Genomic DNA, 19,726 nt, shown 5'->3' with positions numbered 1-19,726 from the left:
GTAAGTGAGGGTTGGTCAGAGGCCGGGTGGTCGCAAGGGTGGAGGGACGGCCCTGGGTAGTGACCCCCGCCTGGCAGGTGCCCGCCTCCAACCCGGGGGGGGGTTGGGGGGGGCAGCAGCAGGCACCGAGGTCAGCCAACGTCAGGAAGAACATGACACTGTCACCGCCTATGGCCCAGTGAGCCCCTTAGGGATTACAAAGATCCTTCCAGAAGAGCCAATAGCCCCTGAGCACCTGCTGATCCTTTATGAGCCCTGCGCCTCTCATTTGCCCTACCCACGAAGGAGGTGCTCTCACATGGGGGGGGAGGCTGGGACCCAGGGGGAGGCCTGGGCCTGCACGGCACACGGAACCTGCAGACACCTGCTTTCTCGGCGCTGAGCAACCCGGTCCTCAAACCCGCCCCTCCCCCTCCCCCGCCATGCCACCAGGGTGGCTCTTCTCCCCCTTCCCAGACGAGGCCAAGGGTCAGAGAGGACCTGGCCACACAGTGAGGGGGGGGACGGAGTTCAAGCCCAGGGGTCCAACTGCATCCCGTGCTCTGTCCTTCATGCCCTTGGAGGGGGAGGCAGGAGAACAGGGCTGGGCCAGGGCAGGGGAAGTGGGTGAGGGGCATGGACAGAAGCCCAGCTCCTTCCTGCCTCTCCTCTGCTCAGGAACCCTCAGGCTCCCCACTGGGCCCCGAATCTGGCTGGAGCCCACCGCTGGGCTCCGCGGGGCGTCTCGGCCTCCGGAGCACGGGGCTCACTCCCACCTCCACACCTCACCCCTCGCTCGTCTACCAGGGCGGTGGCACGTGCCCTCCGAGACGCAGCAAGGTCCTGGGCCATCAGGGAACGGGCTGTTGCTGCCCTGGGGCAGGGCAACTGGGAATTATGCAGAACCAGTGAAGGCTCAGGGAGTGGGGCCTCCCCGGCGTCAGCCCCAGAGCTGCTGTGACTGTGGGCTTCAGCGCTGGGTGTGTCCAACCCACGCGAGTGTGCGCAGGGCGATGCATGGGCCGGCCAAATGTTTAGGAATCCTTGTAGAATTCGCTTCTTTTAGAATCGTTTCTCCCTCTTCTAGAAATTCTACAGGTTGGCAAAATAAATTACTAAATAAATGGCTTCCCATCATCAAGACTACTGTGATGGCGCTCCTCGCCACCCCCCCAGATGCCTGTCCATGCAGAGAGGACTGTCCTGTGACCAATTCCCAGGAGCTGAACTGCTGGGTCAAGGCAAGAGCTAGGGGCTCCAGCCGGGCATCTGGGAGCGCCGGCCCGGCGGGGGCAGAACCCAGGCTCGGGAAGCGAAGGACCAGCTGGCCCCGCACAGACCATGGCTGACTGAGCACCTGCCGAGGCCGCTGCCGGGACCCGGGGCGGCGGGAGGCGGCGCAGAGCCGTCTGTCTTCTGTCTGTGGGGGCAAAGGGGGGGTCCCGGGCCGGGGGGCAGGCGGGCGGGTGAGGGGTCCCCCCTCCCCGCGACGACACACAAAAGCCCCCGCGATAGCATCACGCCACATTTCAGGCCCAGCTCGGCCCTTTCGGGCAGGATATGACCAGCCCTCGAGCCAATGGCGGCCCCTTTGTCCCATCTCCGGGGACCGATCTTATCGGCCGCGTCCACCGCCGCCGTAATGGAAAAACACGATGAGGAAATCAAAAGTTACGCACAGAGATAGAGGAATAATAAATAAATAAATAAATAAATAAATAAAGAGCGAGCCCGCACTGGTGGCAGGGGAGGGGTCTCGGGGAAGGGAGTGTCGAGGCCCGAGGGGTGGGCGGCAGGGCTCCGGGGAGAGCCCGGTTCCCGTCCTGGGTCTGAGAGGGCTGCTGCACCTCGCCAAGCCTGTTTCCCTGTCAGGTGGGTGTGACCGAGGAGCCCACTCCTTGGAGCAGGGGCAGATCCTGCGAGACCCTGGCCCGCGCCAGCAGAGGCTGCACGGCCATGGTGCCCTGCAGCCCTCTGGCCGCCTGCCCTGCCCAGGCCCGTCCCCGGCCCTCCTCATGCCTCCAGACAGCTCCGACGCCCTGTCCCCATCCCAGAGGAGCAGCCTGAGCCCACAGAAAGGCACAGTGGGCCTGAGGTGCCCAGTGACAGGGGACAGCTGGAGGCCGTCTCGGGCCCCGCCGGCCAGGGAGAACAGGGGAGGGACAGGGAGGCGGACAGCGACACCAGCAAGGGGAGTCCTTCTGCTAGCCAAGTGGCAGGACCAGCGCTGGTCCCAGGAAGGGAGCCCTGCCGGTCTGTGTGAAGGTGACAGCCGTGGTGGCTGCCGTGGAGGGAACGGCCTGCGTCAGGCGCCAGCCCCATCACCCCCTGGGTGTCTCCCAGGTGCGTGTCTGTGGCCAACGCACCACGGAGGCCACAGGCTGAGCACGCTGAGCTGAAGGCCACACGGCCAGGCTGGGGAGAGTCTGAGCTTGGGCCTAGGAGGACAGGGAGAAAAACTTCTGGCAGGGGCCCCCAGGTGTGGGCAGGCAGACCCAGACCTGCAGCGCACCGACATTTGGGAGGCGCTGGTAGGGCCGAGGCCGCCGCTCAGACACAGCCTGGGGCCAGGGGCCAGTCTGGCTGGGACAGGAAGCTGGGTGGGAGGGCGGAGGAGGAAGCCAGGCTCGATTAGCGCCTGCGGCCGAGATAGGCCACCCTGGCCACAGATAGCCGCTCCCGGAAGGCCGGTGAGGTCAGCGGGCAGCACAGGGCAGGCGGCCAGGCCTGAGCCCCCACCCGCTGCCGGGCGGCCGAGGACTCAGGCCCCAGCCACGCGCCCTGCCAGCCACTGAGCTGCCTACTTGCCCCCCGCCAGGCGGCGTCTACACCCTGGAAAGGGTTGGGGGAGCCGCCAAGAACCGTGTGCAATGGGGCTGGGAGGGGGCCACTCCCCAGGAGGCAGGGCTGCGGGCTCAGTCCCCACTCAAGAGCCCAATGGTGGCAATGGGACAGCCTCAGTTTCCCCATCTGTAAAACGGGGGGTGTGACATCTGCTGTCAAATTTCCATCAGCTTTCTCACGGGCCTCGCAAGTCCGCCCACGAACCCCTGTGCTCCACCCCCACATGGTGGTCAGCCCCTCCCCCAGCCCTCCCTCCCCCGCTGCAGTCCCACTGCAGGGCCTTTGCTGGGCTGAGCTCTATGCGGCGGCGGGTTACCCAGCGTGTCTGCAGCCTGCTCTCCCAGCCGTGCGCGGTCGGTGCCAACCCCGCGGGTGCTGCCCCCCCACCAGCCCCCCTGCTTCCCTCAGTCTGCATCCCTGGCTCGGTGTCCGAGCCCCTCACTGCTGTCCCTGCCACGGCCTGTGGCTCCAGGAGGGCGGTGGCTGGGCTGCTTGTTCAGGCTGTGTCCTCAGTGTCTATTACAGGGGCTGGTACACAGTCGGTGCTCAATGAACAGAAGCACCGGCTAGTGAGCGAACGGGGATGAACTCTGGCTGCAGGACGGCGGTGTCTGAGTCTTGCTAACATCTGTTTCTCTCACAGGTCCTGGTCCTGGGGGATGTGCGGCCCCTGTGTCATTGTTGGGGGTGCAGTCGGAAGACAGAGCCAGCCAAGGGCCCATCGGGGTGCCAGGTGGATGGCGCCTCCGCGGTCAAGAGCCACTAACTGCGGTGAGGGGCTGCCCAGGGTCAAGGGGTCAGCAGCCCAGCCATGGGGGAAGCCACGGCCAGCTCCACGCCTCAAGGGTCCCCACCGGAGAGGGACAGGGAGGTCTTACCACAGACGCCCCTCTGCACATGGCCTTCCTGGGGTGCTGTGCGCGGCCTGGCCCCTGGCGTCCACTGGGTAGTGCAACAGGGGGCATCTGTGTGGGCCAGGCCAGCAACAGAGGCCAGGCCACAGGCTCACGCACGGCCTGCACCTCAGCCCCGGCCCAGGGGCCCAGTCTGTAGGCCTTGCTCGGAGACGTGGGCAGGCCTGAGCTGTGGCGGTGGACGCAGGCCGAGGTCCAGGCCCCCTCTCTGGCCCAGGACCAATGTCATGGAAAGAGCTTGGGGCCAGGGGGCAGTGGGCAGCCGAGGGGCCCATCGATCAGCCAACCACCCTGGGCCTGTGCTGGTGGAAGCCCCTGAACTCCGTTTCCTCGACAACCACAAATGCAAGGCAGCCCCCTTGCTCTGAGCTTGCCTCCTCCCTTCTCACCCCTGCACTCACCCCGGCTGCAGCAGGGCTCACTCTGGCCTCAGGACTCTCGCCTCCGCTGTGCCCTCTGCCCGGGGCACTGTTCCCGGGACAGTGGTTCCCCTCCCTGTCCTGGTCTGGGTGCTGCGTGGGCTTGGCATCACTCCCCCTCTATTCCTCGGACATATGAGGGTACTGCTCCTATATTATGCAGTCTCTGTCTCCCGGACTCAGGCGTCAGCTCCCTGGCTGCCTGCAGGCTGCTGGCCCAGGCAGGTGTCTAACCTCCAAGTGTTTGTGGAGTGAATAAATGACCTCCTTCTCTTCCTACTCCTGGGCCCTAGACACCATGCTCTTTGGGCTCTACGGCCTGTGTCCCCCCCCGCAACACAGCTCTAAGCGGGGGGACCATCTCCCACTGTGGCCAGCAGCTGCGGCATGCCTGGCCCCCAGCAGGTGCTCAGTAAACACCTGGGCAGGAAGGAAGGCTGACCGCAGCGATGCACAGCACCCCTGCCCCCGGGACTGACCCCCATCTCCTGGAGCCTTGGGCTGCTCAGCTGGGAAATGGGGAGGCTCAAGGATGGGCAGAGGGTGCTGTGTGGGTCTCAGGGCACCCATCCCCTGGGGGCCACACGGTGTGGACTCCCTTCCCGGGGGCCCAGAAGACGTGACTCCTGACCCAGCCACTGGGTCTGGTCTCTGGAGCTGACCCCAGGCTGACCCTTGCCATCCGCCATTACCCTCTCCCTCCCCCCTCCCCCCATCTGTTAATCTAAGACAAATAGGCCTATCGGGCCGCGGTGCCAGGCCCCACGATAACGCAAAATAGCTGAAATGATTTTTCCCACCCACACATGCCGAGCCAGGGGGAGGGGACGCACGGCCAGCCCGTATCGGTCCATCTCCCAGGCTGTCCATCAGGACAGGCCGTCCTGCCTCGGCAGCCCGACCGCCCGCTGCCCGATAACAAACCTTGAGGTTTGCCTAGAAACTCCGCAGTGAGATTAGTCAGCCGAGCAAGGCCCAGATAGCCAGCCCCACGCCCTTGCTCACACTCCAGGGGCGAAGGTTCCAGCAGGCTCCCCAGGACCCCAGGGGTGGGGGGGATGAGGCTTCAGCGCTTGAGCAGGAGAAAGCTGCCTCCTCTGGCCCATTACAGCACCACACTCTCTGGGGGTGCGTTTTCAACCCACCCACTGCACGGCACTGAGCCACACACCTCACTTAAAACCCTCCAGTCTCTCATTTTATAGCCAAGAAAGCAGAGGCATCTATGCTCCCTACACTGAGCCCAAACCCCGACCAGTCTGCGCCCATCCTAATGCTCCAGCCACACCCACTGTACTCAAACTTCAGGGCCTTTGCACGTGCCAGCTCAATGCCTGGACACCCTCTCCCCACTCCAGTTGGTCCTTCAGGCCTCAGCTTGGGGAAGCTTCTGCTGACCTACAGTGCCACGAGGACATGGTCAGCCTTCCTGTCTCTGCCTCCAGGGCCTGACATGGGGACTAAAAAGGTAACCCCTGATGCCAGTCAGATTTTGTTTTGTCAACAGCGGTCACCAGGAAAGAGTTCTGGGCTCCAAGGCACTTGTGGGTGAAGGGGACCCCTGCCCTGGGGCTCTGATCACAAAGCCAGGCCTGGCCACCAAGTGTGACTCTGACCACCCCCTTCCTTCTTCATAGCGACCTGATGTCCCTGGAGCTGGTGGGGGGCCCCTGTGGGCCTCCCAGGTTCACCTCCCTGTTCCCCACCTGGCATGTGGCACCCGCAGCGGACAGCCCTGCACTCAGCAGCCGGGTGCACGCTGCTCCCCAGCCGGGGTGTCTGGACCTTGGCTCCCAGAGGGGCAGATGGAGAGCTGGTTCTCGCCTGCCCTGTGCCAGGCAAGCAGGCAGGGAGGGGACCTCACACCACGAGGCTGGTTGCAGAGGAGGTTCCCAGACCCCCCTGGGACTCCCCACAGCTGTTCCCTTCATCTAGTTCCCCATGACCTGGCCAGGCAGGCTGAGGGCATGCTGACTGCCACGGGACAGAGGCTCCCATGGGGGCCGGGAGGTGGGTGACGGGCCCAGGACCCCCACTCAGGATGGGACCCTACAGGCTCTCAGTCCTAACAGGGGCTGGCCTGCCTGCCTGACCTGCTTTTTCTAGACGTTAGGTGGGGAGACAGGGTGTGGGGAACGGGATGATGGCAGGAGGGCTGGGGGGGGGGCATGGAGCGGGGGCCGACCCTTCACAGGCAGAGAGCTCCTGGCCAGCTGCCCTCCAGACATGCTTTGGGGATTACAGATTACAGCTCTCAGTCATTTGCATATCGGAATTTTAAACAGCCTGCCCCTCCAGTGAACAAGGTCATTTCAAAGATAAAAATACCGAGCTCTCCCCCTCCTGACACCCACCCCCTTTCCCTTCAAAGCCCCCCAGCCCAGCATCCCCCTTTCCCCAAGCCCTTCCCCACCATGGGCTGTACCCCCGCCCTACAGACCACGGACCAGGCCTTGATCGCACTCCTGAGCCTTTACTCAGACTGTCCCCTTGTGACCAGGGGACCTCCTTGCCCTGTGGGGCCCGTGTGGGGGCCTCCCTGTCTGCCAGGATCTCCTCCCTTTCCTGCACACTCCGTGGTTCACTTGCTGGTGTGGCCTGAGCTCCCAGCATGGAGGACACATCCCCGCACACCAACTCATGAGGGTCCAGAGAGTATTCATCCAACACTGGGTGGGGGCTCTGCCCCAGCCCCCGCCGGCCCGAGGTGGGCTGCTGTCCCGCTGCTCAGAGGACAGCAGGGACAGAGCCGGCTCAGAGCTGGGTCTGCAACCCTGCCTGGCCCCACCGACTCCAAGCGCAGTGGGGACCGCTCGCGCCCAGGGCAGGGGAGAGTGGGCGGGGAGGGGAACGAGGCCACACCGCGGACAGGGAAGCGAAAGGCGGTCTCTCCCGGCCTCAGGGCCTCGTGGCCTTTCTGGCCTGAGAGTGGCTGCTTCTCGTGGACCCTGCTGACACCCCACTTCCCAGAGGAACCCACGCTGCCCGGGCGGGCAGATGACGCTACGGCTGGCCCTCTGTGTGCTGGTTCCCCGGGAAGCTACCGTTCTCCCTCGCTCCAGCATGGACAGGAGGAAACGGGGGCCCCAAGAGGTCAGGCACCCAGCCCACAGTCACTCGGCAAAGCTGGACCCAGGCCGGGGCAGGTATGCTCGGGGGTCTGTGATCCTGCCTCTCTGCAAAGCTATGACGGGGTTGGCGGGGGGCGGAGGGGGGGGCTCCCATGGGACCAGTCACGCTCGAGAGCTAAGCCAACAGAGCTCACAACTCTTTCAAATGAAGACACATCCCTGAGCACCTCCCCAGACTGCTTTTGGAGCTCCAGGGTCAGCAGGTATCAGGTGGGGCAGGAACGGGCCTAGGAGACCATGGGCCCCTCACGCATCCCGGACCCGCTCTCTAGTGTTGAGGACGCCCTTTCGCATCCAAGACCGCCCCTGGGTTGGTGGTGTGTCCAGGCCCTCCTGGGAGGCCGCCCTCCTGCCCGGTGCCCTGGGGGTGCCTCCTGGGGGTGCTCACGACCGTCTGCTCTGGGCCTTGACCACCAGAAGTGCAGTTCCACTGCACACGCCATGCTGAGGCCGAGAGGCCCTGAGGCCCGGTCTCTGCTGGGCTGTGGTCACCGGCTCCTGGGCCTCCCTGGGTGGTGGGTCCCAGCAGGGGCAAAGGGGGTCCCTGAGAGCCCCATGAACCCTGGCTAGCAGATGGCAGCCAGAGAGGGGAGGTGGGGACGAGCAGTGTGTGCCGTGCCAGGTCCGTGCTGAGCCCTAAGCTCTGTGAGGTGACCGAGGCCTACCTTGCGCAGTCTGGGTGGGAAACGGAGGCTTGGGGCCCAGTCATTCCCCCAAAACCAGACAGTGCACGGTGCACTGGGGTCCAAGCTAGCCCCTTCACCTGGAAGGTATCCGGTGTCCCCCAGGCTGACCCCCCAAGCCCGGTCCCCAAGCCAGGTGGTGGGGCCAGCACTTTTTCCCCATCTGGGGACAGAGAAGCAGCGGCCAGCCAGAAGCAAGACACAGACTCAGAGACACAGGGAGGGAGAGAGACTTGCCCAGGACATGCAGAGGGGCTCGGGGGTCAGACCAGGGGAGGGGGAGCAGGGCTTGTGGGCAAAGGCCACGGCGGCAGGCCCCCCTCCCGCGGCAGGTCACTGGGCTGGGCACTGCCCTCAGGGACGCTGGCCTGGCCAGACCCTGGCAAAGCCCTGCTGCCCCATCGCTGGCACGGGCAGCCCCGCAGAGATAAGGATGCAATGGGCCTCTCTGGCTTCCCTGGCGGACGATAAGTGTGGCCTGTCCGGGGTCTGATAGGGGGCAGGCACCACGGCGGTTGGCCAGTGGTGGCTTATCGGCCCATCACTGCCCACTGCACAGAAATTCCTATCTGTGGAGGCTGAGAGGGAGCCCCCCAGCCCTAAACCACGGCCACCCCAGCTCCAACCCCCCTGCCCTGGGGTCAGTTCCCAGCCTCTCGGGGCCTCTGTGCCCCCATCTATAAAATGGGGGTGAGCACTGTGTTGCCTCCTGGGGTGGCAACTGAAGCTGGTGTTGACACATCGCAGCTCCTGCTCCGGAGCCGGGCGTGAACCCCCAGAGCTGGGCTTGCACCCTGGGAGCCGGGCCTGAACCCCCAGAGCCGGGCTTGCACCCCAGGAGCTGGGTCTGTACCCCGGAGTCGGGTCTGCCCACCACTTTGCTGCTTCCAAGCTGGGTGACCTTGGACAACTCCCTTTGTCACGCTGTGCCCACCTCAGAGGCCGGTGTGGGGGCTGCCTGGTGCTTTCCTCCCCATGGACGCTCTCCCCGGTGGTTGTGGCCTCAGTCAGGGCCCCTCAGGCATGTGGGTGGTCCCTGCTCCCCCCATCGCAGCAGGAAGTTTCCTGATAAAGACTGAAATGTGAGGGGTTATGGGGCCCGTGGCAGCGCTGACCTGGCTTCTGTGGGGGCCGCCTCGTTGTTACCTCATCTGCAGCTGGAGAAACTGAGGCAGGGAGAGCAGTCTGACCACAGGGTCCCTGCCCAGCCCTAAGGCACTGTCCTGTGTGCAGAATGGCCCCGGTGTGGACCCAAGCACCCAGCAGGTAGGCATGCGGCTTAGTGATGCCTGACTAGGCCCGGAGGGCCTCAGGGACACATGGCCCTACGGCTCCCCTGGCCAGCTTCTCCTTGGTGGGGACAGGGCACATGGCTGCCACCTATCTACCAGGACACCCGGGCACCCCCCCGCCACCAATGGGACCCCAAGAAGTGGGGGGGGTGATGGCTGAGGGGACATAAACCCAGTCTGTTTGAAGGGCAGCGGGCTCGCTGTGCTGGGGGAAGCAGAGGGGACGCCCAGCACTGTCTTACCCAGGATGCTCGGCTCCTAGACAACACCATGGTCCACCCAGGTGGGAGGGGCTGAGAGCGGACTCGCTTTCCCCGAGGGGTGGGGTCACCATCCCGGTTGTGAGCGCCAGGCCAACCCCTCCTTCCCATGGCCCTCCGAGGAGGAACGGGGGTCCCCTCCGCCCTGGCAAAGCCCTTCCTGACCCCGCAAGGCAAGGCCCTACCTATGTGCCCCTTGCCACGGCCCGAGCCTCACTCCCATCACCCCTGCACACACACTCCGAGGATCATCTGCTCATAGCTGTCTGTCGGGTACACAGCAGGTACTCAATGAACGCTTCCTGCACCCGCACGTCTGAGCCAAGGGCAGTCTCACCCCCAGCCCTTGAGAACAAGCCATACCTGTGCTCAGAGATGCAGCCCCACACCCCCCGCACGCCACCCCACTTTCCCCAGAATTATGGAGAACACCTCTGGTCAGACTTTTGGCTGCAAACTGGTGGTTGGGGCGATGGGTAGCAGGAAACCACCCTCAGAGCCACGCCCCGCGCTCCAGCACTGGGCAGGTGGGGCCGACGCCTGCCTCCCACGTGACTGCAGCCACCCCACTCCAGCCAGAACCCCCAGCCTGGGGCGAGGGGGACGGCCCTCCAGACGCACGCCTACAATGCCTCTCCCCCGCCCTCCCCACCTGAGGCTCCTCTTGCCCAGCCAGAGGGGAATGCCTCCTGGGAGCCCCCGCGGCGCGTTAGCATGGCGTGGTGCCTGGCCCCACAGGCTGGCTGGACTTTGGAACAGGCACAGGCACAGGCTCTGGCCCAGAGGGTCGCCACTGGCCTCCTCAGCCAGGAGGCGGGGCCTGTCCCACCCAAGCCGCCAGGACAGCAGGCTCCCTGGATTTTCAGAAGGCTGGGCCTCCAGGCCCCGACCGACCGACCGACCGCCCGCCCGCCCGCCCGCCCACAGGGGTGCTTTACCTGGCCCGCTCCAGGAGACGCCAGACTCCTCCTCCAGCCTTGTCTCTGACTCCTGCCCCTTCATCTCCTCGGGGCCTCCTGGGGGCGTGGGGGGCGGTGGCGATGGTGGGGGTGGGGGATTAGCGTCTGCAGACAGAAAACACCATCAGGCCCTGCCATCCCTGGGCGCTGCTCCACCCACCTCCCCACCTCGCCCTGTGGACGGGAGGGAAACTGAGGCCCAGGTGGGTGAGCACGTTCCCAAGGTCACCCCACACCCAGGTTTGCGCTAACGGGGGACACCTCAATTTTCTCCTTGGCCTTTAAAACCGCTCATCCCCTCATTAATTGCAGCAGTAATTATTATTCCAGCTGCAGCTAATAATTAGAGGGTAGGGTGGCCTAAAGGGCACACGTGCAGGACCCAGCTCCCTGGTCTCCTCCGCCGGCAGCTGGGGGCCCCCGCGAGCAGGGCCCTGCACCCAACTCCAGCCCAAAGGGCATATTTGCCTTCCCTGCCGAGCCTGATAACTACCACAGCCCCCAATCGATGAGCTCCCATAAAAGCCCCCCCTTGGTGACGTCACACGCCCGGCAGATTATTAATACCCGAGATAAGAGCCGTGATTAACATCAAATAAATCAATCACACAGTATAAAAGTCCTATTATTTTTGGCTATAAATCAACGTGGCTGGCATTTGAGCTCCAGCCCTCGCGCGGGAGCCGCGCTGGGCCCGCCCAAGAGGCAGATACGGCTCCTGCCGCCTTATCTCGCCCATCACAGCGTTATCACCACGGCCTGTGCCAGGTGCAACCCCGGCTGTTTTTTCCAGCTCCTTCCCCGGTCCCGCCCCCACCCCGCGCAGCCCCAGCCCCCGGCTAGCAGATCAGATAAGGAGCCCCGGCTCCCCTGGAAAACCACCGGGTCAAAGTCCACCAGCAACAGCCACTTGGCCTTTGGCAGCTCAGGGCGCCCCCGGCAGCACACAGCACCTAACAGTGGGGATGATGGTGGCAGTGACAAGGGGCCCCTTACGCACTCCTGCAGCCTCGGCCGCCCAGACACAGATGCAGAAACTGAGGCTCAGGCAGGGCAGGAGCACGGGCCCCAGGGAAGGGCCAGGCGGGGGGGGGGGTGTCGGGCAGAGGGCTGCACAACTAGCCGTGGCGATGAGGCGGGCGGCAGAAATAATAGTAATGACCGCAAAGCGGCTCCCCGGCCACTGTCCCTGGGTGAGCTGGGGGTAGGGGTGCCTCGGCCCCCCGCTCTCGATGAGCCTGCCACCGCGCAAAGGGCCACCAGGGCCAGCAGGTCCCAGAGGACGAGGCTCGTTGGGCTCCTGGCCTGTGGTCATCGCAGGGGGCAGGGCACAGATGCTCGGAGACTGGGAAACGCTGGGGGCAGGGGGTCCACAGTGAGAACGTCTGCCTAGGATCTCCACTGCCCACTGGCCAGTCTCTCGCGGCCTCTGAAGTGGCAGATCCGCCCTTCTCTGTGCACCCTCCTGGTCTCTGCTCAGTGTCACCCCTACCCCATCTCTCCTTCACCCCGTCATGTCACCTACTCACTGCCTTCTGAAATGGTCCACTTTGGGGCTACATCTCCCCCATCAGACTACGGCCTGGGGGTCACTCAGCCCCGTGTGCCAAGAGCGTCACGGCCCCGAATGGGGGTAAGACCCACGGCCAGCAGGGGGGAGGCAGGGAGAGGTGAGTCCAGCTCAGAGCAGGCACACCAGATCCCCCACTAATACCCCAAGCCAAGTTTCCTCCTCAGGAAAACAGGGGTGAGGGTGCTGACCTCCCCCACACGTCCACCTCAGGGAGGCCTCTCCTCCTGGGGGTACGGCTAGCTAGAGAAGCTGCCCTTGCTTTGAGGCCCGCTGGGGACCTGTCCAGAGCAGGCTTCCTGGGGTCAGGTTGATTCACCTCTGGGTCTCTCCCCAACACCACCCCCACCCCCGACCCCCGACACTGCCACCAAGAGGGTCCAAGGAAAGGTTCCAGGTGCCTGGGGTGGGGTGGGGGGAGCAGGCTCTGTACGAAGAGAAATCAACCTGAATCCAGACCTGGGGTCGGATCACTGCTCAGGTGTTTACAGGCTGTGTGACCGTGGGCAAGTCCCTTCACCTCTCTGGGCCTCATTCCCTCGTCTGTAAAATGGGGTACTGTGCCGTAGCAGGAGAACCTGCTATGCGCTGAGACCATGCGTGCTGAGGCCTCGCTGCCCCATCCCACAGAGGGTAAATGGAGGCGGGGGAGGGCATGGCTTTCTCGAGGTCACTCAGTGGCCCAGGACGCCCTGTCCAAGCCTGGACTAGACCTTCCCCATTGAGGCCTTCGTCTGCCCCTTTGCATCAGAAGGGGCTGGACTCCAAGACCCTCCTCATGCTGAGGGTGTATGTGTCTCCTCCCCCGCCCCTCCGGGCGTCAGGCCCCTGGCCGCTAGCTGCCCAGCCACTGGCCCACAGACACCAGCGAGCACAAGGCGCACTTCACCGGTGAGGACGTGGGAAGGGGTCGGGCAGCGCAGGGCGTGAGACGCCAGCCTGTCGTGCACCCACCGCCGGACTCACCTGGACTGGAAGGGCTCAGGGGCTCGGGCTCTCCCACGGCCTCAGGCTCCGGTGTTCCGGCCTCCCGCTCTGGGTGGCTGGCGTCCATGGCCTGAGCCTCTTCCGTAGCTTCCACGTCTCCAAGGGAACCTGCAGACACAGCCCAAAAGGAATCGTGAGGCTCTGTGGGGCGATGGCCCCCGGCCTCCAGACCCCCCCCTCCCCGGGCAGAGGGGCATAGGCTCTGCCACCTCACAGGGCCAGAGGCCGTGAGCGGCGCCCCCAAGACTTGTGCACACCTGACCCTCATATCACCCCAGTCCCTGCAACAGTTCCAACGCCTGGGGTCACTCTGGCGTCCCACCCCCACCTCCCCAGCTCTGCAACCTCTCAGCCCACTGACCCCTCTGGCCAGGAGGGTGGTCCTGGCCCCTCCCCGGGTCTCCCCTCCGCTCTGTTCCAAGCTGTGGGAGCAGCGACGGTGCCTCTTCCGGTTCAGGGGGCTCCTGGGGGCTGTATGGACCACAGCCCTCGCCTCCCCCTCGCCAACCCTCTCTGGGGGTTCACGGAGCCCCAGCATGAGGGTAAATCTCTCCTGGGCCCAGACAAGTCCCCCGAGAAGCCCTCCCCACTCAGCCTACCGAGGCTTGGGAGCTTCGTGAGGGTGGGCCCGTGTGCGGGGCCCAGGAAGTGCTCAGAAAACGTGGCTACGGGAATGCGTGCTTGATGGGGCACAGGTGCGGGAGGGCACAGGTGTCGGCAGTCAAGCCTCTGGGACCGGAGGGCCTCAGGCCTGCAGCCCCGGATTCCAACTGTCACCCTCCCTGGGAGGCCCTTGCAGGTCTGCTCCACGGAACCCCCTTACAGCTGAGAAGGCGGACTCAGAGCCCAGAGACTTCCTGGGGAAGCAGGGAAGCCAGACCTGCCAGGGCAGCACCCTCCATCAGACCGGCGTGTCCGGGGGAGGGCGGGCAGAGGGGAGATTGGTGAGCAGGCACCCCTCCTGATTCTGCTCTCCAAATCTCCCCAGGCCCCCTCTGGCTGGTTCGGCCTGGGTCCTGAGGCCCGGAGACAGGTGCTGGGGCTGAAGCTGCCTCCTGCCCTAGTTACCTTCCCAAATGGCTCCTCTAGCCACCTGTCCTGCCCTGCCCCGGTACCCCCCCACCCCTCCCCCCAGTCATCAGGGAGATGATGCCCATCATCTGGGCATGGCCATGGGGCAGGGTCCTGACTCACAGACCCCTGCTCAGCCCAGGCTGCCAACCCCACAGCAGCCAGGCCCTCTTGCTGCCGAAGAAACGTCTGGAAGTCATGACAACAACTGCAAATCCACGTGTTGGGGGTGCCTGATGGGGCTGAATGGGGCTTGCTCTTGCTGGCATCGGGGACAGAGGTATGTGGAATGGAAGGGCCACCTCTCAGGGGCTGAGCTCCCCATCCCTGGAGGCAAGCAAGCAGCAGCTGATGGAGATCTGACTGGGATTCCTGCCTCTGTGACCTTTTCTGCATCATGACCCCCATGGGGATCTGGTGAAAGCCAGTGCCTTCTCCCCAGAAAACCCAGAGACCAAAATGTGCCATTTCAGGGGCTTCTCACCAAACCCCTAGTCTTCTTCTGGTGCCCTCCCTCACTCCCCTCCTTCCCTGTATTTCCCCAGAGGTGAAACCTGGTGCCACCAGCCAGCGTCCACCGCGGGCCACAGGAGCTGGCTCGGGGCAGCGGTCCAGGGAGACGATGATAGAAGGAGCAACGTGAGAAACGAGGCTCCACCTGACTTTCCCAATGTAGCGATTTCCATGGGGCAGGGAGGTGGGCGAGCTGGTTTTGTTTGCCTTCCAGCTCAAATCCCTGGTCACTGGCAGACGGCAGCCGGCTATAGTAAGGAAAACCGAGCGCTCCTGGCGGGGCGGACGCCCTTCCTGCCTCCCGCCAACATGTCCGCCTGGGGCGGACACTGCTCCAGGAGGCAGAGGTGCCCAGGACATCGGGACTCTGCGGGGGGACTCCCAGGCCCGCTGGGGAGACCGTCAAAGAACAACAGACGGGCCCCAAACAGGAAACAACTGATTATAAGTGCTGGGAGGGAGGGGGGGCAAATGAGGGAGAGGCGCGAGCAGGGGAGATGCCGCCAGCAGAGCTCAGGCAGGACAGACAGCTGGGGATGCAGCTCCGGGTGGAGGGCCCGGGGGCTGGACAGAGCTCGGCTTCGAGGCTGGGGAGAGGCCAGGGCAAGGAGCGGATCCTCATCCCAGAGGCACGTAGGGCCACAGAGTCCCTGGCAGGGTTGTTTCCCGGCTGCAGCCGTCTGGACTCCAGCTCCAGACCTGAGTCCTAGCCTCCCCGGGACACCCCGGAGCCGTAATTACAGGAGGTGGGGAGGTGCTCACCACCCCGTGGCCGGGCCGAGACCGCACAGAACCAGCCCCAGGCCAAGTCTTGTGCTTTCCTGTCAACGCACCCACATGGACAGACAAGCCTCTGAGGTGGACTGGGCACAGCCCAGCTGGTCCACCGTGGCCCCTGGGACAGGTGGGAGGCCCGACCTGCCGTGGCCTGTCTTGGCATGCAACTGGGCAGGAAAGCAGAGGCTGCAGGGGAGGCTGGCCTCAAGCTGCCCCGCCTGTGGGGTTGGTGCTGAGCAGGTGCTGCTGGCCACGGCGGCCAGCAGCCCGGCAGCCATCCCAGCCTCGGTGGGCAGCACAAAGGCCTCTCGGGTCAGCCTGAGACATGCCTGTGCCTCCTGGGCTCATCAGAGCTCCAAGGGGATGGCCCGTAGCTGAATGGCCATAGGACCTCAGGGCCTCAGTCACCTGCTCTGGTGAACGGGTACGAAGCCACTTGCTCTCAGCGCCCGCAGGGACCACAGCGTTGGGGCAGAGCGGACGCCCCCCTCTGCACCGCTGCCTGACCCCAGGGATGCAGCTCCGACTGTCAGGGCCCCGCTCAGGCGGGCCTCAGCCACCCAGGGAGGCCCCAAGCTCGTGGCGGGTCCGTTTATGGGAGAACAAAGGCCCCCGCGCCGCACAAAGGCGTGACGAGGAGCGTGAAGAAAGGGGCTGCCGGGCTGCAGCAATTTATTCTAATGCCGCTAATTCAGTTCCACCGCAATTAAAGCCACTCTGATAATGTCGGAGACAACGGCCAACCAGCAAATCGCTCCGAGCCCACGAGGGGATGTGTCATGGCCAAGGCTGAGCCGTGCCTGCCTCGGCACCCCAAGAGCGTGCCATCCCGCCCCTGGGACACCCTGGGGTCCCACTCCACCGAGGGCTTGGGGAGGAGGGTTCCTCCACTGGCCACGCATCAGAGAGACACTGCTGCTTCCCTGGCTGCCCTGAGCCAGGAATGAGCCCCACCTGACCCCTGCGGGACGCTCTCTGGCAAAGATCCCAACAGCTAGGCCAGGCCAATCCATGCAAGACAGGTGTCCGTGCTGTGTGACCTCAGGCAAGTCACTCTACCTCTCCGTGCTCGGAAACCACAACAGCTCCTATGTCACAGGGTGAAACGTGTAGTAAGTGCGCACCAAACATCGTTAGCTGTCACCACCTGCTGCACAGCAGGGCCTGGGGAATGGGGTGGGGGGCGTGCGGTTATTAAGCATCATCTGTCGTACGTTAGCCCTGTGCTCAGCATTTTACAATGTTCTCCTTTAACCACCCCTGCCCGGTGGCCCAGACTGTAGGGGTGGTGGGGAAAGTGTGTGTGGACTGCACAGGGGTGGGGAGGGGGCTGGCCGGGCCCTGAGCCAGTCATGATGGGCAGATCTCCTCCCAGCCTCTCAACACCACCCAGAGGTTACACCCACTTTGCAGATGAGTAAACTGAGGCCCAGCAAGGTGAAGTGACTTGCCTATGGCCCCCATGAGGAAGCAATGGTGGGGGCGGGCAAGGCAGGACCCTCCCCAGACATGCTACCCCTGCAGACGCTGGCTCAGGCAAAGCCCCCTCTGCACCAGAGTGGCCCCGTGCGTCCCTTCACCCTCCGGACGCCTGGATCGAGGGTGACGCCGGCCGCACAGCCCAGCAGGGTGGAGAGGCCAGTGCCCAAGGCTGGACCCTGTCTGGGGGTGCCCGTGGTGATGATGGCGGTTGCAGAGCTGCCCCCGCTGCCCGGAGCCCCTCAGTTATCACGGCGAGCAGAGGCCCCGCGCCGATCCGTCTCCTGCTCATTAAGCCGGACGTGGAAATGGAAATGAAAACATAATAGCTATTTGATTGGGGGCGAGATAGTTTGCATATTGGCTGGGCGCTGATAGCAGAATTTCATCAACTCCCGTTCTTCATGCTTTAAGACTGAATTACGGAGACAGGCTCTGTGCGGCAGGATGATCCCCGCTCCCTTCCGAGTCCCCGAGCTGCACGACTAACGGCCCCTCCTGGCTCTGATGGTGAGGCAGCTGGTGCGGGGGGGTGGCTTTGAATGACCACCTCTAAGAGAGTTGGAGCTGTTCTCTGTGGAGGGGACAAAATCCCCCCAGACTGTGGCCCCTAGGCAGACCTGTCAGGCAGGGAGTTGGTGAGAGTGTCTCCGAGCACGGGACGGGGAGTCCCAAGGCCCTGGGCCTCCCGCTGGTCGCAGCTGGTCCCGCAGACTGCACCTGCATCCAGTGGAGGTGACCACCCGCACCCCAAGACCACTGGAAACATGTGAAAGAACCAGGGCAGAGTCCCCAGGAGCCCCCCACCCAACTGGGGGCCTGACCACCGTGTGATTCTTTACCTGAGGTCCCGCGCTGTGCCCGCCCATTACGTGGGTCCTTTATGCCTCTCTGGGAAGGTCCTTCTTCTTACACCCCATTTACAGAGCAGAAGACAGAGGCCCAGAGACCTGCCCTGGAGCCCCTCCTGCGTCAGGGCTGGATTTTGAAGGCAGGCCCCCTGGCCTGGGGGCGGGGTGGGCACTGATGGACCGCGTGGCCCTGCCCTTCCGCTGGAGTGCCGGCAGCCCTCATCCTCCACCACTGTTCTCTCATTCACCCCTCCTTGACCCCCGGATTCATTAACCTGTCCAACCCTTCCTGGGTCCACCGAGGGCCAGAGTCTGCCCCAGGACATACCCCAAGCAAAGTGAAAAACCCAAGTGTGGCCACTGCCACGAAGGAGAGGTGCAGATGCCAATCAGGGAAGCCTTCCTGGAGGAGGTGACAAGTGATGGCGATCTGGAAGGGGACAGGGGATGGCCTGCAACTGGGGCCAGGGAAAAGCATTCCGAGCAGAAGGCACAGCAGGAGGCTGAGGCAGGTGGCCGTGTGCAGGCCACACCTCCCCGAGCCTGGTTTCCTCATGGAAAGCAGGGCTAGGGTCAGGGTTCAGCAAGGTGGTGCTCTGGTGCTGAGCACAGATGGGTTATTATGACAACTGTTAACAGTTTCAGCTCTCTAGGGGGGTGCCACACCTGCCTTCTGGGGGTGGCAGGTTGGTGGATGGGGTTGAGGCCTGGCGGGGGGACAGCGCCGGCAGAAGGCCTTGGCCTCTGGTCTCGCTGGGCCTGGGCAGCTGGTGGGCAGGCCGGCGGCACTGGGCCCGGGGTGGGTGGGGGCGTGGGGCTGCCAGGAGAGAGACCCTGGCCTCTGGGCGGCACACGGTGGCCAGATAAGGCTCTGATAACAGAGGGAAAATTGCAACAGATTCAGACTTTCCCACCGGGGGGCGGTGGGGCAGCTCAGGCCACAGTGGGGACAGCCCTGCTCCCCCTGAGGGGGCCTCGCTAGGGGAGCTCTGGGTGACTGGGGGCCGTGGGCAGCCACCCCAGGGACCCCAGGGACCTGGGTCCTCCAAGCACACAGGGCTGGGTCTAAAGCCCAACCTGTTGGCAGCAAGCAGTGTGACCTCTGGGGAAGCACTCCCTTGCGTGGGCCCCGGCCAGCAGGATCCCCGGGGAGAAGGGTCTCTAACTCAGCTGGTGTCTGCTGGACAAAGACGCTGAGGCACAGGATGCAGGGGCAGCTGGCCGCTCTGGCCCAGCCTGCAGCTTCTGCTGGCTGCCAAGGCCCTCGGGGCCCAGCGACTCGTGCTTGACTCACAGTCCTGAGAAGCAGCTGAGCTGATTCCCAGGCCCAGGTGGATGGAGAGAAGCAAGCTGGAAGAAGGGGCTGCTGAGCAGGGCTGGGGGTGGGGCGAGCCCAGGAGGAGCGGAGGGAGCCCAGGGTACGTGGCGCTGCTGAGGGCAAGGATGCCCCCCGACCCCAGAGCCCCAGGGCCCAGCGCAGAGCAGCCCCCAACAGTTCGGGGCCTGTGAGGTTGGGCTTGCGCCACCGATGGGTGGCAGGGCACGACAGCAGAGGGGCGTGGGGGGCAATGGGTGGGCACAGGTGGTAGTGGGGGGCGAGGGGCATGTTCTAGACCCCCAGCGGGAGCTACAAAGGCCTGGGGGGAGGAGTCCATTTACTGGAGAGCTTACAAAGCTTCTCTAACGTTTAGAACAGAGGCAGGGTCCTGGCCCACTGCCTCCTAGGAGCTTATAGCCCCAAAGGGGTGGGGGCTCCCCGGGAGGGGTGCAGGCACCCATGGGAGGGAGCTGGAGCTCTGGGGAGGCCCAGTGCAGACACTGCACGGAGCCCGGCTCTCCTGGAGGGTCCACCTCAGCCCCGATCCTCAGGCCACCATGGCCTGAAGCCACCCACGTCTGCCCGCCCCTGCCAGCCATGGGGCCGTCACCACGCTGCTCCCTCTGCCTGGTGAAGGCCTCCTCGGCCCTCAGCAGGATCTTCCCACACAGACTGGGCC

At 64.5% G+C, this 19,726-nt stretch overlaps 1 protein-coding gene across 1 annotated transcript in view; it reads right to left on the bottom strand.

Moving 5' to 3' along the window:
- Positions 1-19,726, bottom strand: part of ZFPM1 (zinc finger protein, FOG family member 1) — a 66,532-nt gene that overhangs the window by 26,663 nt on the left and 20,143 nt on the right. The window contains 2 exon segments of the mRNA XM_073882383.1: positions 10,461-10,586; positions 13,018-13,146. Coding sequence (XP_073738484.1) covers positions 10,461-10,586; positions 13,018-13,146 — 255 coding nt within the window.

The sequence above is a fragment of the Callorhinus ursinus genome, unplaced genomic scaffold, assembly GCF_003265705.2.
Source record: "Callorhinus ursinus isolate GAN/ISIS: 27379988/994484 unplaced genomic scaffold, GSC_fseal_2.0 scaffold46, whole genome shotgun sequence".
Classification (NCBI taxonomy): Eukaryota; Metazoa; Chordata; class Mammalia; order Carnivora; family Otariidae; genus Callorhinus; species Callorhinus ursinus.
Note: the sequence above shows the minus strand (reverse complement) of the source record. Positions and strands in the feature narration are given on the sequence as shown.